The sequence below is a fragment of the Penaeus chinensis genome, chromosome 31 (genome assembly GCF_019202785.1).
Source record: "Penaeus chinensis breed Huanghai No. 1 chromosome 31, ASM1920278v2, whole genome shotgun sequence".
NCBI classification, from domain to species: Eukaryota; Metazoa; Arthropoda; class Malacostraca; order Decapoda; family Penaeidae; genus Penaeus; species Penaeus chinensis.
The window spans coordinates 8479855-8494854 of record NC_061849.1 but is presented as its reverse complement, the minus strand read 5'-3'; the positions used below and the strand labels follow the sequence as shown (position 1 = coordinate 8494854).

Here is a 15000-nt window from a genome sequence, read left to right as displayed (position 1 = left end):
TGTGTATATATATGCACATATATGTATACAAATGTATATATATGCACATATATATGTATACATATGCACACACACACACACACACACACACACACACACACACACACACACACACACACACACACACACACACACACACACACACACACACATGTGTATATATATGAACACATATATGTATATATATGCACACATATATGTATACATATGCACATATTGTATATATATGTATATATATAAAAGGTATGAATGAGAATGAATATCTTCACAATACAAGATATTCATTCTCATTCATACTTTTTCTACATTTGTCAACATGAATGCGGTTCATGTATATATATGTATATATATGCACATATATTTATATAAATGTATATATATTTTCATATATTTATATATATATATATGTATATATATGCACATATATTTATATATATATATATATATATATATATGTATATATATGCACATATATTTATATATATATATATGTATATATATGCACATATATTTATATATATATGTATATATATGCACATATATTTATATATATATATATGTATGTATATGCATATATATGTGTATATTTATCCATATATATGTATATATATATGCACATATGTTTATATATATGTATAAATATGCATATATATATATTTATATATATATATATATATATATATATATATATGCACACACACACACACACACACACACACACACACACACACACACACACACACACACACACACACACACACACACACACACACACATCTATATATTTATATTTACATTTATATTTATATATATACATATTTATATGTGCATATTTATGTATATGATACATATATACATATACATATATGTATGAGTATATTTATATATAATACATATATACCTACATATATGTATATATGTATGTATGTATGTATATGTATATACTTAAATATAAGTATATATGTATGTATATGTATAAATATGTATTTATATACATTTATATATACATACATACATGCATACATACATGCATACACACATGCATACATATATATATATATTTCACGGTGCCCTTGTCATTCGTAGGAAAGGGAGATGGTTGAATGTTTCATTTGGTTCGAGATGATTGGGCTGCGTCACGTAAGGAAAGTCGGCGGAATCCTCCTGTTCTTTAGGGGCTTCGAGAAAGGCTACTCCAGTTCTGGGCCACTGAACTGATTCTTCGGTGGCGTTCAGTATTCTCAATGATTTTTGCAGTTGCATTTCTCTCATTCCTGAAACAAGATCTAAAAAAAAATGCTTTCGGGACGAGAAATAAAATGTTCAGCCAGAAGGGCATGGATGACGTGACACGTGACGGGAATGGTCTTCCTGGTGCAGGAACAGCAGTTGCCGCCCACGCGGGGCTTCTCCCGCATTATCCTGCCACGTCACACCCTCGCAAATCACACTATCCCTGCCACACCTCTCGCCCACCCACCCTCTACACCCTGTCACACCGCTCCTTCCCTCGACGGCCTTCACCCTGCCGAGTCTGAGGCTCTGCTATGGAATTATCTCGTATTGATCTCTTATGAACGGGATGCTGAGAGAAGAATTTGAAAGATGTACATCACGCATTGTGCACGGCAGAGACAGGCTCACACGGATCCTCCCAGCTGAGATGACCCAGACCGGTTGGATTGGCTGAACTTGGGCATTATCCTCCACGTCGTCCTCCAGTTACTCTTGTGTTCCCGAAAGAGCAGTTAGATGAAGCTTCACGGGGCAGTTGGGCAGCTCACGGCGCCGTCCAGCTCGTTTAGGTAGCGATGAAGTGATTTCCAACCGGCATTGACAGCACATGATAAACCATTGTGTATTCGTGTATGAAGCCCTTTGAAGACGGTGGTGGTAAAATGCTTGTGTCATTTCAGGTTAAGTGAAGACGAAGCCTACTCTGCTCTCATGTTTCTGAAAAGAAATTTTTGCTTCGCCCACGGAAACCTTTCTTAAGAACCCATTTACATCATGAACAATAATGCCACACCGGCGTGACTATTAACCTATCCAGACTCGAGGATGATTTCCCGGAGGAATCCGTCACCCAGAAGCCATATGGAAAGTGAAAATGAAACCGTGGCTCTGGAGATGGCGAAGCGAATTACGTCGACGCATAATATTTCTCAGCTGTTTCGGTTGCAGTCTCAGTTATCAACCAATTTGTTCCATTGTTGTGCATCAGGATCCGCTTTTGCCCATTACCGCAGCAGGCTTCTGGCGCGGCTCCTCGCGTGCGCCTGCTGGCCCTCGGCTCTCGCGTGCGGGAGACTGGAAGGCTCGTGACGTCACGCTCCTTGTAGGCGGATCGAGGCGGGGAAGTGGGGGGCGTGACGTCATACCACACATACACAGACGGAAATCTGGGAGGGTAGATTGCTACGTAACCGCACTCTCGACAGGCCCTACATGCATTTATTTTGTATTCGCGCATGCAACCAGTGTGAGTGTCTGAATGTGAGTGAGTGAGTGTCTGATTGTGAGTGAGTGAGTGTCTGAATGTGAGTGAGTGAGTGTCTGATTGTGAGTGAGCGAGTGTCTGAATGTGAGTGAGCGAGTGTCTGAATGTGAGTGAGCGAGTGTCTGAATGTGAGTGAGCGAGTGTCTGAATGTGAGTGAGCGAGTGTCTGAATGTGAGTGAGTGAGTGTCTGAATGTGAGTGAGTGAGTGTCTGAATGTGAGTGAGCGAGTGTCTGAATGTGAGTGAGCGAGTGTCTGAATGTGAGTGAGCGAGTGTCTGAATGTGAGTGAGCGAGTGTCTGAATGTGAGTGAGCGAGTGTCTGAATGTGAGTGAGCGAGTGTCTGAATGTGAGTGAGCGAGTGTCTGAATGTGAGTGAGTGAGTGTCTGATTGTGAGTGAGTGAGTGTCTGATTGTGAGTGAGCGAGTGTCTGAATGTGAGTGAGCGAGTGTCTGAATGTGAGTGAGCGAGTGTCTGAATGTGAGTGAGTGAGTGTCTGAATGTGAGTGAGTGAGTGTCTGAATGTGAGTGAGTGAGTGTCTGAATGTGAGTGAGTGAGTGTCTGAATGTGAGTGAGTGAGTGTCTGAATGTGAGTGAGTGAGTGAGTGAATGTGAGTGAGTGAGTGTCTGAATGTGAGTGAGCGAGTGTCTGAATGTGAGTGAGCGAGTGTCTGAATGTGAGTGAGCGAGTGTCTGAATGTGAGTGAGCGAGTGTCTGAATGTGAGTGAGCGAGTGTCTGAATGTGAGTGAGCGAGTGTCTGAATGTGAGTGAGCGAGTGTCTGAATGTGAGTGAGCGAGTGTCTGAATGTGAGTGAGCGAGTGTCTGAATGTGAGTGAGCGAGTGTCTGAATGTGAGTGAGCGAGTGTCTGAATGTGAGTGAGCGAGTGTCTGAATGTGAGTGAGCGAGTGTCTGAATGTGAGTGAGCGAGTGTCTGAATGTGAGTGAGCGAGTGTCTGAATGTGAGTGAGCGAGTGTCTGAATGTGAGTGAGCGAGTGTCTGAATGTGAGTGAGCGAGTGTCTGAATGTGAGTGAGCGAGTGTCTGAATGTGAGTGAGCGAGTGTCTGAATGTGAGTGAGCGAGTGTCTGAATGTGAGTGAGCGAGTGTCTGAATGTGAGTGAGCGAGTGTCTGAATGTGAGTGAGCGAGTGTGAATGTGTCTATACATATGTATACATGTATGTATACATATGTATATATGTATGTATACATATGCATATATGTATGTATACATATGTATATATGTATGTATACATATGTATATATGTATGTATACATATGTATATATGTATGTATACATATGTATATATGTATGTATACATATGCATATATGTATGTATACATATGCATATATGTATGTATACATATGCATATATGTATGTATACATATGCATATATGTATGTATACATATGCATATATGTATGTATACATATGCATATATGTATGTATACATATGCATATATATGTATGTATACATATGCATATATGTATGTATACATATGCATATATGTATGTATACATATGTTTATATGTAAATATACATATATTTATATATGCATGTATACATATGTATATATGCATGTATACATATGTATATATGCATGTATACATATGTATTTATGCATGTATACATATGTATATATGCATGTATACATATGTTTATGTATATACTTATATACATATACATAGTCATGTGTATATTTATATATACATATGTATATGCAAGTGTATATGTATATATACACATGTATGCATAATGTATATATATGTATGCATACACAAACATGTATATATATGTATGCATACATAAACAAGTATATATATGTATGCATACACAAACATGTATATATACATATGTATATATATGTTATATATGTATGTATATATATGTTATATATGTATGTATATATGTTATATATGTATGTATATATGTTATATATGTATGTATATATGTTATATATGTTTAGATATACATATTTATGTATATATTTATGTATGTATGTATGTATATGTGTAGACATATGAGTATACATTATGAATATTACATATATATGTGTGTATTATACAAATATATACATAGATATGTGTGTGTATTATACAAATATATACATAGATGTGTGTGTATTATACAAATATATACATAGATATGTGTGTGTATTATACAAATATATACATAGATATGTGTGTGTATTATACAAATATATACATAGATATGTATGTATATGTATGTTTGCGTTTGTTTATTTTTGAAAATATGCATCTCCTAGTTAGTTCATCAGTCCTATGAGTAGCAATATGCGGATTTCCATCCTTTCGAAGTGCTACCTGTCGCGAGGGATCCAGAGACCTGCGATTTACCCTTCCTCAAGGCCGCTCTCGCCGGAAATCGGTTATGGTGAGCAGCTTCAGGCCGATTTTTTTTTGCGCGTGCGTGTGCGTGCTTGGCCGTGAAAGTGTGTATGTTTGTTTTGCTGTATATGAATAATGGGTGGACAGGGATGCAAGTACTTTTTCGGATAGATGTTGTGAAATATTTGTAATGTTAGGTAGATACTTGAATTGATTTATTCAGGAGACTAATGTTGGGTCGGCGTTGTTGTTGTGGGATGTTTTTATTTCCGAAAACGTCACTTCCTCGAGGTTTAGATCGATGTATATCGATTCAGTTATATCCAGGTTCTTATTTCACTTCGGAAAGCAACATTGTTATAATTTAGAGAAAAAAACAAAGGAATATGTAGTTTTTGTTTAGAGCAAGTGTGAATGAATTTTCCCGAAGAATTAAACGAATGCAAAATAGTTTGGCTATTGCAATAGAAACTTTGCAGGTGCCGTATCGTACGTGCTCGAGATGAAGTGAGGCAGAGGCGAGCGGCGAGAGGCGAGCGGCGCCGCTTGCGAGATGGCGGTAGTGTTGTATAGTAGCCCTCCGAGCAGCCGTGCTAGTGCCTCGCGCCGGAGTTGTGGTGCCACCGGGGCCAGTGTTGCCAACACAATTATTCCGTCAAAGTGTTCTATCCATCATCCCCAAGCAGTGCTGCTAGTAACCTGATCTGCTAATTGCTAGTGCTTCACACGACGCGAGTGCCATAATGATGGAGGGTAAAGTTTGTTGCAACTTCTTGTGCGGGGTGGAGGCAGGGGCCGGGTCACGTAACCGATAACCTTTTGCCGATGCCTCGAGTGCGAATGGAGAATTGAATTTAAAGATATGCCATTATAGTGCAGGGCGCGCTGACGAGGCGGTGCCTTGTACGCCGTAGGTAACGTTGGAGTTGAGTATTCACGGGAGTGGTTGGCGCCCGGGAGGTCGTGACTCCTCGTGACAGGAGGGGATTCAGGGTGAGTCGTCATCGGCCATCAAACGTTCCGAGTCACATGCCTGTGACGCGCTGTAACCATATGCAGCGTAACAGTAGTCACGTGCTTGCAGGCAGCCCCACCGCTCTCTCCTCTCCGGAGAATTCCATGCTCTTGTTACTGTAAAACGACGGCTGCAGCCCTCCAACAACAACCGCCCCCCCCCCCCCCCCCGGCTTCCTCTCGCTCTCCCTCCCTCGCTCTCTCTCCTCTCCCTCCCTCTCCCTCCCTCTCCCTCCCTCTCCCTCCCTCTCCCTCCCTCTCCCTCCCTCTCCCTCCCTCTCCCTCCCTCTCCCTCCCTCTCCCTCCCTCTCCCCTTTCCCTCTTCCTTCACCCTCTCCCCTTTTCGCCCTCAATCTCTCCTTCCTATTTCTTCCCCCTCCTCCCTACTCCCCTACCTCCCTCCCTCTCCTTTCCCTTCCCCCCACCCCTTCTTCCCCTATTTTTTTGTCTCCCCCCTCTCCCCTCCGTCTCCCCCCTCTCCCCCCCTCTCCCCTCCTCTCCCCTCTCTCCCCCCCTCTCCCCTCCCTCTCCCTCCCTCTCCCCTCCGACTCCCTCCCTCTCCCCTCCGACTCCCTCCCTCTCCCCTCCTATCCCCCCTCTCCCCTCTCTCCCCTCCTCTCACACCCCTCTCCCCCCCTCTCCCCTCCCTCCCTCCTCCCTTCCCCCTCCCTCCCTCCTCTCTGCCCCCTCCCACCTCCCTTCTTCCTCCTCCCTTCTTCCTCTCTTCCTCCTCCCTTCCTCCTCCTCTCTTCTTCCTCCCTCCCTCGCCCCCCCCCACCCCTCCCTCCCTCCTCCCCTTCTCCCCCTCCCTCCCTCCCCTCTCTCCCCCTCCCCACACTCCCTTCTTCCTCCTCCCTTCTTCCTCCTCCTTCCTCCTCCTTCCTCCCTCTTCCTCTCCCCTCCTCCTCCCTTCTCCTCCTCCTCCCTCCCTTCCTCCCACCTCCCTCCCTCCCCCCTTCCTCCTCCTCCCTTCTTTCTCCTCCCTTCTTCTTCCTCCCTTCTCCCCCTTCCTCCCCCTTCTTTCTCCTCCTTCTTCCTTCCTCTCACCTTCTTCCTCCTCCCTTCTTCTCCCCCCTTCCTCCCTTCCTCCTCCCTTCTTCCCCACCCTCCTCCTCCTTCCCCTTCTTCCTCCTCCCCTTCTTCCCCCTTCCTCCTCCCCTTCTTCCTCCTTCCTTCCCCTCCTCCTCTTCCTCCACCCTTCCCTTTTCCTCCCTTCTTCCTCCTCCCTTCTCTTCCTCCCTTCTTCTCCCCCTTCTTCCTCCTCCCTTCTTCTCCTCCCTTCTTCCTCCTCCCTTCTTCCTCCTCCCTTCTTCCTCCTCCCTTCTTCCTCCTCCCTTCTTCCTCCTCCCTTCTTCTTCCTCTCCTTCCTCCTCCCTTCTTCTCCTCCCTTCTTCTCCTCCCTTCTTCCTCCTCCCTTCTTCCTCCTCCCTTCTTTCTCCTCCCTTCTTCTTCCTCCCTTCTTCCTCCTCCCTTCTCCTCCTCCCTTCTTCCTCCTCCCTTCTTCCCTTCCTCCTCCCTTCTTCCTTCTCCCTTCCTCCTCCTCCCTTCTTTCTCCTCCCTTCTTCTTCCTCCCTTCTTTCTCCTCCCTTCTTCTTCCTCCCTTCTTCCTCCTCCCTTCTTCCTCCTCCCTTCTTCCTCCTCCCTTCTTCTTCCTCCCTTCTTCCTCCTCCCTTCTTCCTCCTCCCTTCTTCTCCCTTCCTCCTCCCTTCTTCTCCTCCCTTCTTCCTCCTCCCTTCTTCCTCCTCCCTTCTTCCTCCTCCCTTCTTCCTCCTCCCTTCTTCCCTTCCTCCTCCCTTCTTCCTTCTCCCTTTCTCCTCCCTTCCTTTCCCCCTTCTCCTCCCTCCTCCCCCCTTCTCCTCCTTTCTCCTCCCTCCTCCCTCCCCCCTCCTCCCTCCCCCCTCCTCCCTCCTCCCTTCTCCTCCCTCCTCCCTCCTCCCTTCTCCTCCCTCCTCCCTCCTCCCTTCCTCCCCCCCTTCTCCTCCCTCCTCCCTTCCTCCCCCCTTCTCCCTTCCTCCCTTCCTCCCCCCTTCTCCTCCCTCGTCCTTTCTTCCTCCTCCCTTCCTCCCCCCTTCTCCTCCCCCCTTCCTCCCCCCTTCTCCTCCCTCCTCCTTCCTCCTCCCTTCTTCATCCTCCCTTCTTCCCCCTCCCTTCTTCCCCCTCCCTTCTTCCCCCTCCCTTCCCCTTTCTCCTCCCTCCTCCATTCCCCTCCCTCCTCCCTTCCCCCTTCCCCTCCCTCCCTTCCCCCTCCCCCCTTCTCCTCCCTTCTTCCCCCTCCCTTCTTCCCCCTCCTTCTTCCCCCTCCTTCTTCCCCCTCCTTCTTCCCCCTCCTTCTTCCCCCTCCTTCTTCCCCCTCCTTCTTCCCCTTCCTTCTCCTCCTCCCTTCTTCCCCTCCCTTCTTCCCCCTCCCTTCCCCTTCTCCTCCCTCCTCCATTCCCCTCCCTCCTCCCTTCCCCCTTCCCCTCCCTCCCTTCACCCTCCCCCCTTCTCCTCCCTCCCTTCCCCCTGCCCCCTTCCCCTCCCTCCCTTCCCCCCTTCCCCCCCCTCCCTTCCCCCCTCCCCCTTCCCCTCCCTCCCTCCCCCTTCCCCTCCCTCCCTCCCCCCTTCCCCTCCCTCTCTTCTCCTCCCTTTCTACTTGTCCCTCTCCCTCCTCTCTCTGTTGCACCTTCTCCCATTCTCATTTTCTCTCCTACTCCACATCCGCCTCCTTCTCTACTTACCACCACCTCCTCCTCCGCTCAGTCGTCCTCGTCCGCTCCCCCCCCCCCCTACTTACCCCCACCTCCTCCTCCGCTCAGTCGTCCTCGTCCGCCCCCCCCCCCGACTTACCACCTCCTCCTCCTCCGCTCAGTCGTCCTCGTCCGCTCCCCCCCCCCCCCTACTTACCACCACCTCCTCCTCCGCTCAGTCGTCCTCGTCCGCCCCCCCCCCCCCCCTACTTACCACCACCTCCTCCTCCGCTCAGTCTTCCTCATCCGCTCCCCCCCCCCCCCTCATAGTCCTGTGCTGTCTGCCTATAGTACTATGACCATAATTACTTTCCGACGGAAGTGTCGCCGCCTCTGCCTCCTCCTCCATCTGTTGTTTCTCCTGCCCCTCCTCCTCCTCCTCCTTTTTGCCCTTCCTCTTCCTCTCCTGTTGCCTCTCCTCCTACTCCTCCCTCTCCTCACCCGCTTCCTCCGCCCCATCCTCACTTTTCCCTTCCGTTTCCCCCTCCTCCCCCCCCCCTTTTCTTACCCCTTTCCATGTCCTTCACTTCCTCTCCTCTTCCCATCTCTTCCTTCCCCCCTTCCCCACCACCCACTACCACCCAAAACCGCTCCTCCTCCCCTTCCTCCCCGTTTCTCGGTCGCCCTGGCCCTTGGTATTATTTGTTGCCATCCTAACGATAAGGGTAATAACTATCAGTTCTTTCACTGTGAATGGTAGAACTGATAATGTGTGTTCTTCCTCTAGCAAGAACTGAGCGGACGAACCCTGTTTACTGTTAGTATCCGTGCAGTTAGTTCCGCCTGCTCTGTCCTTCATTCCTCTCTGACCGTAACCGACCGGCCGTGTTTGTTTGGTTTTATTGTTTTAGTAATTCGTTCTGATTTTGCTTATTCGCAAAGAGTTCGTAAGTTCGAATGAAGCAGAATGGCCTAGACGTCGAGGAAGGGAGTCGGCGCGCCGTTTGAGCACCAGAGCGTGCGGCCGCGTGGAGACTTGTGTCTTGCGTCACTCGACTTGTTTTCCAAAGTTAAGGAAATTTGTTTCCTGGCTCACACCGACCTCTGTGACGCTGCATATATTTTCAGTCTTTTCTTTTCTCTTTTTAGAGAAGACTTGGTGACTGCTTGACATTTTTCTTGACGCGGAACAAAGGATGCGCGTGGTATCTGCTGAAATATATGTATTTATTTTATTTTGCAGGTACATTTGAGTGATATAGACATGGCTTGCAGTTTCCCCCAATGTAACAAGGTTAAAGATTAAGGTGACCAGGAAACTGCATTGTTTTTTTTTTTTTTATAATCAAAGTTGCGTTCTTGGAAAGTTTTCCGCGGGTCGACGACATGCATCTTGGGCGATGAACACTTGTGAACTTGAGAATTACCTCCCTCTCTTACTCAGATATTCAATCTCCGCAGCCTACAGTTCCGCAATCGGCTAAGAGCCTAGGCACTAGGAGATGGGATATTGAATTTTGAAAGGGCCCTTCTTTTGACAAAATACCTGCTAATATGGGTTTGCGCCTGCAGCAGCTGGCGGTCACAGCCACATGCTCAGCGCTCACGGAACGCGCTCGGCTGCCAGGCGTACGAAGACATTGTTCGAAAAGTAGTCAAATCTGTCATTTTCTGATTTTATTTATGCACTTGTCTACAGGAGTACGTGATATATTGGAAAACTGACGCGGTGCTGTTGATACTTTTGGTTTGATTTCCTCACTAAGGTTTGCTGTACAATGTGTTGTGAAACCGCCGGCAGCACAGGTGACGGCGGGTGTTTGGAAGTCTGGCTCCGTCAGGGTTGAATTGTTCGCTCTCTTGGTTCCGGCCTGGTTAGAGTGCTCTGGGCTGTGGGTCTGGGGAACTTATTGGATTTAGAAACTGATATTGAACGGCTCACTCGGAAAAGATAGCGAGACAGGCTTTACGTGTGCAGGAAGTGACGAGTTGAAATCAGGTGCCTGTGTCTTTGCATTTGCGAGTTCACGCTAATTAGCTCTCGTGTGTTCGTTTGTCAACATAACAGATGACGTATATGAAAACAGGTTTTGAGTGAAGTTATTCCTGTTGATGTTATTACATGAAATAAAGTTTAGCGATGACGTAATCTGGCTTGGTCTCGCGCTGGTGACTGGCCCGTTACCTGACTTCAGTCTGTCTGGAAACATTCAGCCTCGTACATATCCACTGTGTCATTCCATAAAATTAGATGAGGGTGTAACTGATAAGGTTTTTAGTGCTGTCGCCGTAATAGATAAAATCTTCATTTCGCGTTTCGTGTCGGTGTTTCGTAGTTGAAAATTATAGCCATCTCGACCAGCAAAGTGCTTTAGAGATTCATAATACTTCTGTGTGTGTGTGTGTGTGTGTGTCAATGTATTATACCGCAATAGGTACGATCGTGGTCACATGAACGGCTGTGACCACGGGACAGTGCAAGTAAGCGCGAGTGCAACGTCGAGCCGGGAACAGCTGAGAAGGAAGCCCCACGAACGCCAAGGCTGGACATCGCTGAGATCGTAATTTGAACTCACTTCACGAACTCCCAGATCCCAGTGAAGCGAGCCAGGAAAGCGGGATCGTCTTACGGCGCGAGAAGGGCACGGGGGATGCGGATGTGGGTGGTGTACGTTTTTACAGTGAGTCATCTCGGAGGTACCGCGTCGGGCAGGAGAAAGTGGCCGCACTCCGCCCCGTGGCACCCCCGCTTGCTTTAAACTCGAGAAAATCCCCCCTGAAACGGCGAAAACAAGGCTGTCGTGCGTTCCGCGGCGAGGCATCAGTGTGTGAAGAAGTGTGCGCTGTGTGATACCCAGGCTCCTTCAAGTCCTGTGACGCAGAGGAACATCATATGGATTGTTGGGCGCCCAGTTTGCTGATGTGGATATAGACTTTTCTATTTTTGTTGGTGCGTGATTGAGGAGTCGGATACCGTTTTGACGTGTTTCTTTTTCACATTGTTTATTTGTTTACAGCTTGAATGTTTGGAGGATTATTATTGTGAAAAGAAACTATTAACTGCAAACCTGATATTATGCCCTTTTCTTGTGGTCTATAGAACTTCTGAGGCCGTGTTGGTCTTCTGGTGTTTTGATTTTGTAAATGGAGAGGCACACCTGCCACAAAGAGCTGCTATATTTGTGCACTTGTTTTTGAGATGGCCATACGCTCTCGGTGTGTGCAGGCAGTCCAGTGCAGGTAGAGCAATGGCCTCGGGGCAGCGTAGCCAGATCGTGACGTGGTGACGGCGGTGTCCGTAGCGAGGGATGATGGCTCACTCCCCGGAAGATATCCAGAACAATAACTTCCAGGTGGAGCCTGGACCGCCCGAACTTCCTTCCGCGGTCACTTATGATCCGGCCAACGCTAATGCGCCTCAGTCCAGTTCGACGCTCCTGGCGCAGCTCGTAGCCAGAAACAATGATAACCTGAGTGACGAAGCTGCCCTTTCGAGCCTGGGGAGCATCACGTACAACGACGAGTACTTAGAAGACCCCTTGCCGGATTTGACGTTCGAGAACTTACGGGTTCCTCTCGACTACGGCGACCCCTCCCTCGGCTACGTGTTCGTAAACCGCCTCGACTCGGAAAGCCGCCTGGACAACGCCGAGGCCCTTCTGCAGCAGCTCCAGGACTTGGGAGTCAGGGTCAACGAGGACTACCTTACTCTAGACCTCGATCTGACCACCTCGCGGAGCGCCAGTGTGAGCAGCGTTTCCGACACAGCGAGCGTGAGCGACGAGCAAGAGATGCGGCCCTCGGGCGACGGCGGCGGGGTTCGCCACAGGACCCCCGCGCACGCCCCCTCGGCTCGCCAGAGATCGCAGCCCAATTGCGACAGACTGACGCGCTTGTCCGAGGACGGCGAGGAAGATGTGTTCCTCGATATCGAAAATCTAGACTTGGAGGTGGCCGAGGCCGAGATTTTGCCATCGGGAGGCGTCAAGGTCACCTACGAGAACTATAAGAAGGAGTACCGTTCGCGAATAAGCCCGCAGCACAACTTCCTGCGATACCTGGAGTTGGTGCACGACGGAGCGCCCGAGAAGGCCATGCGCGACCCTGAACCGTCGGACCTCGGGGCCTCGCCCAGAGACCTCGAGGACCGTTACAAGCGCGCCCTGAGTGCATTACATCGCAGATTCTCGGATAAATTTCCTGATATTAGGGTCCGGAGACTCTCGTCCTTGCCGAGTAAATACGCTCTCAAATTACGGAGGTTTTTAGGTAAGGAGCGGAAGTTTTTTCTTTTTTTTTCTTTTCTCTTCTGTGCTTCGAGGCAGGGAAGGCTGAACCAGGCGAGCGGACTTGGGGTCCCGGGTGGCCATTTCACCATCGTTTTACCACCTGTGGTTTAGCTGTTGCTATGGCGATAGTGGTGATGAGGCTAATTATATATTGCTCTAATAGTAATAGGAATGATGAAGATTATTATATGCCGATAATGATAATAGTATTAATAAGCGAATATTTTTGCTACTAATGTTATTGTAATTGATTATTATTTATATTAATGTTGTTATTGAAATTGTTGCTATTGTTATTATAATTAGATTTGTTATCCCTTATAAAATTATATATATATATATATATATTCTTTTTTTATGATCACAATGATCTAAATGATTTCAATAATGAAAGCATTAACAACGATGCAAATGACATTGTAGATAGTAACGCAAATAATGAATACGTACATGTTAATGATAGTTATTTTTTTATTTATTTTTTTTTTGTATATTTTATTTGTAAATGAAAGCGAGACCTTTTGTATTATTCCATTTCATAAATGACAATTGTTAGACGTAGAAATGTGTGGCCACGCCCTGGAACCAGGTGAGGCAACCCTAGCAGGCAAGGGCTTGGCCACACCCTGGAACCAGGTGTTGCCTCACGACCCGGCACTCGGCCATCCTCTGGAACAGGTGTCCCCTCGCCGCCGCCGGGCCGCTGCGGCCGACGAGGGGCACACCTGTATCCCATAGGCCTAGATATACACGTTTGTGGGCGCGCACACGTGTGTGTGTGTGTATATATATATGTATATATACATATACATGCATATATATATATATATACATATTTATATATATGTATATATATAAATATATATATATAAATATATATGTGTTATATAAATATATATATGTGTATATATATAAATATATATATGTATATATATAAATATATAAATATAAATATATATATGTATATATAAATATATATATGTATATATATAAATATATATATGTATATATATAAAAAAAATATTTGTATATATATGTATATATAAATATATATATGTATATATATAAATGTATATATAAATATATATATGTATATATATAAATGTATATATGTATATATATAAATGTATATATGTATATATATAAATATATATATGTATATATATAAATATATATATATGTATATATATAAATATATATATGTATATATATAAATATATATATGTATATATATAAATATATATATGTATATATTTAAATATATATATGTATATATTTAAATATATATATGTATATATTTAAATATATATATGTATATATATAAATATATATATGTATATATTTAAATATATATATGTATATATATAAATATATATATGTATATATATAAATATATATATGTATATATATATAAATATATATATGTATATATATATATATATACATATATAATATATATAAATATATTTGTATAATATACATATATACATACATATAATATATATAAATATATATACATATATGTTTATATATAAATTTGTATATATAGATTTATATATATATATATAAATCTATACATATATACATATATATAAATATATATATATGCATAAATATATATATATGTAAACATATATTCACATAAGCATGTATATCCATGTTTATATATACACGTATATATATATATATATATATATATATATATATATATATATATGTATATGTATATAAAACATCTATATGTATATATACATATGTATATATATATGTATATGTATATAAAACATCTATATGTATATATACATATGTATATATATATGTATATATATGTATACATTTGTATATATTTTTATATAAGTGTATGTATTTGTTTATATGTATATATTTGTATATGTATGTATGTATTTGTATATATATTGTATATATTTTATATGCATATATATGTTTGTATTTGTATATATATTGTATATATTTTATATGCATATATATGTTTATATTTGTATATGTATTGTATATATTTTATATGCATATATATTTGTTTATATATGTATATGTATATATCTTTATATATGTATATGTACATGTATACATGGATTTATATACATATATGTATATATGGATATATATATACATATATGTATATATGGATATATATGTATGTATACATGGATATATAT

At 44.2% G+C, this 15000-nt stretch overlaps 2 protein-coding genes across 9 annotated transcripts in view; both read left to right on the top strand.

The window, feature by feature from the left end:
• Window positions 1-5392: 5392 nt before the first annotated feature.
• Window positions 5393-11821, top strand: LOC125041651. The gene is made up of 2 exons (XM_047636791.1): window positions 5393-5548; window positions 11552-11821. The coding sequence occupies exons 1-2, from the start codon at window positions 5408-5410 to the stop codon at window positions 11819-11821; spliced, it is 411 nt and encodes a 136-aa protein (XP_047492747.1). The 5' UTR covers window positions 5393-5407.
• Window positions 11653-15000, top strand: part of LOC125041650 — a 67049-nt gene continuing 63701 nt past the window's right edge. For 5 of the 8 annotated variants that reach the window (XM_047636788.1, XM_047636783.1, XM_047636789.1 and 2 more), the window contains exon 1: window positions 11655-12803. In XM_047636788.1, the coding sequence (XP_047492744.1) occupies window positions 11843-12803 (961 nt within the window). In that variant the 5' untranslated portion in view covers window positions 11655-11842. Of the gene's footprint in view, window positions 12804-15000 lie in introns of all 8 variants that reach the window. The other 3 variants (XM_047636790.1, XM_047636787.1, XM_047636782.1) reach the window with 2 other exon arrangements.

Bases quoted from the DNA above. Each gene is read 5' to 3' on its own strand.
- LOC125041651 (XM_047636791.1), top strand. From the start codon at position 5,408: ATGGCGGTAGTGTTGTATAGTAGCCCTCCGAGCAGCCGTGCTAGTGCC. The intron at 5,549-11,551 runs GTAACCTGATCT...ATTTGTTTACAG, and splicing joins ATCCCCAAGCAGTGCTGCTA to CTTGAATGTTTGGAGGATTA.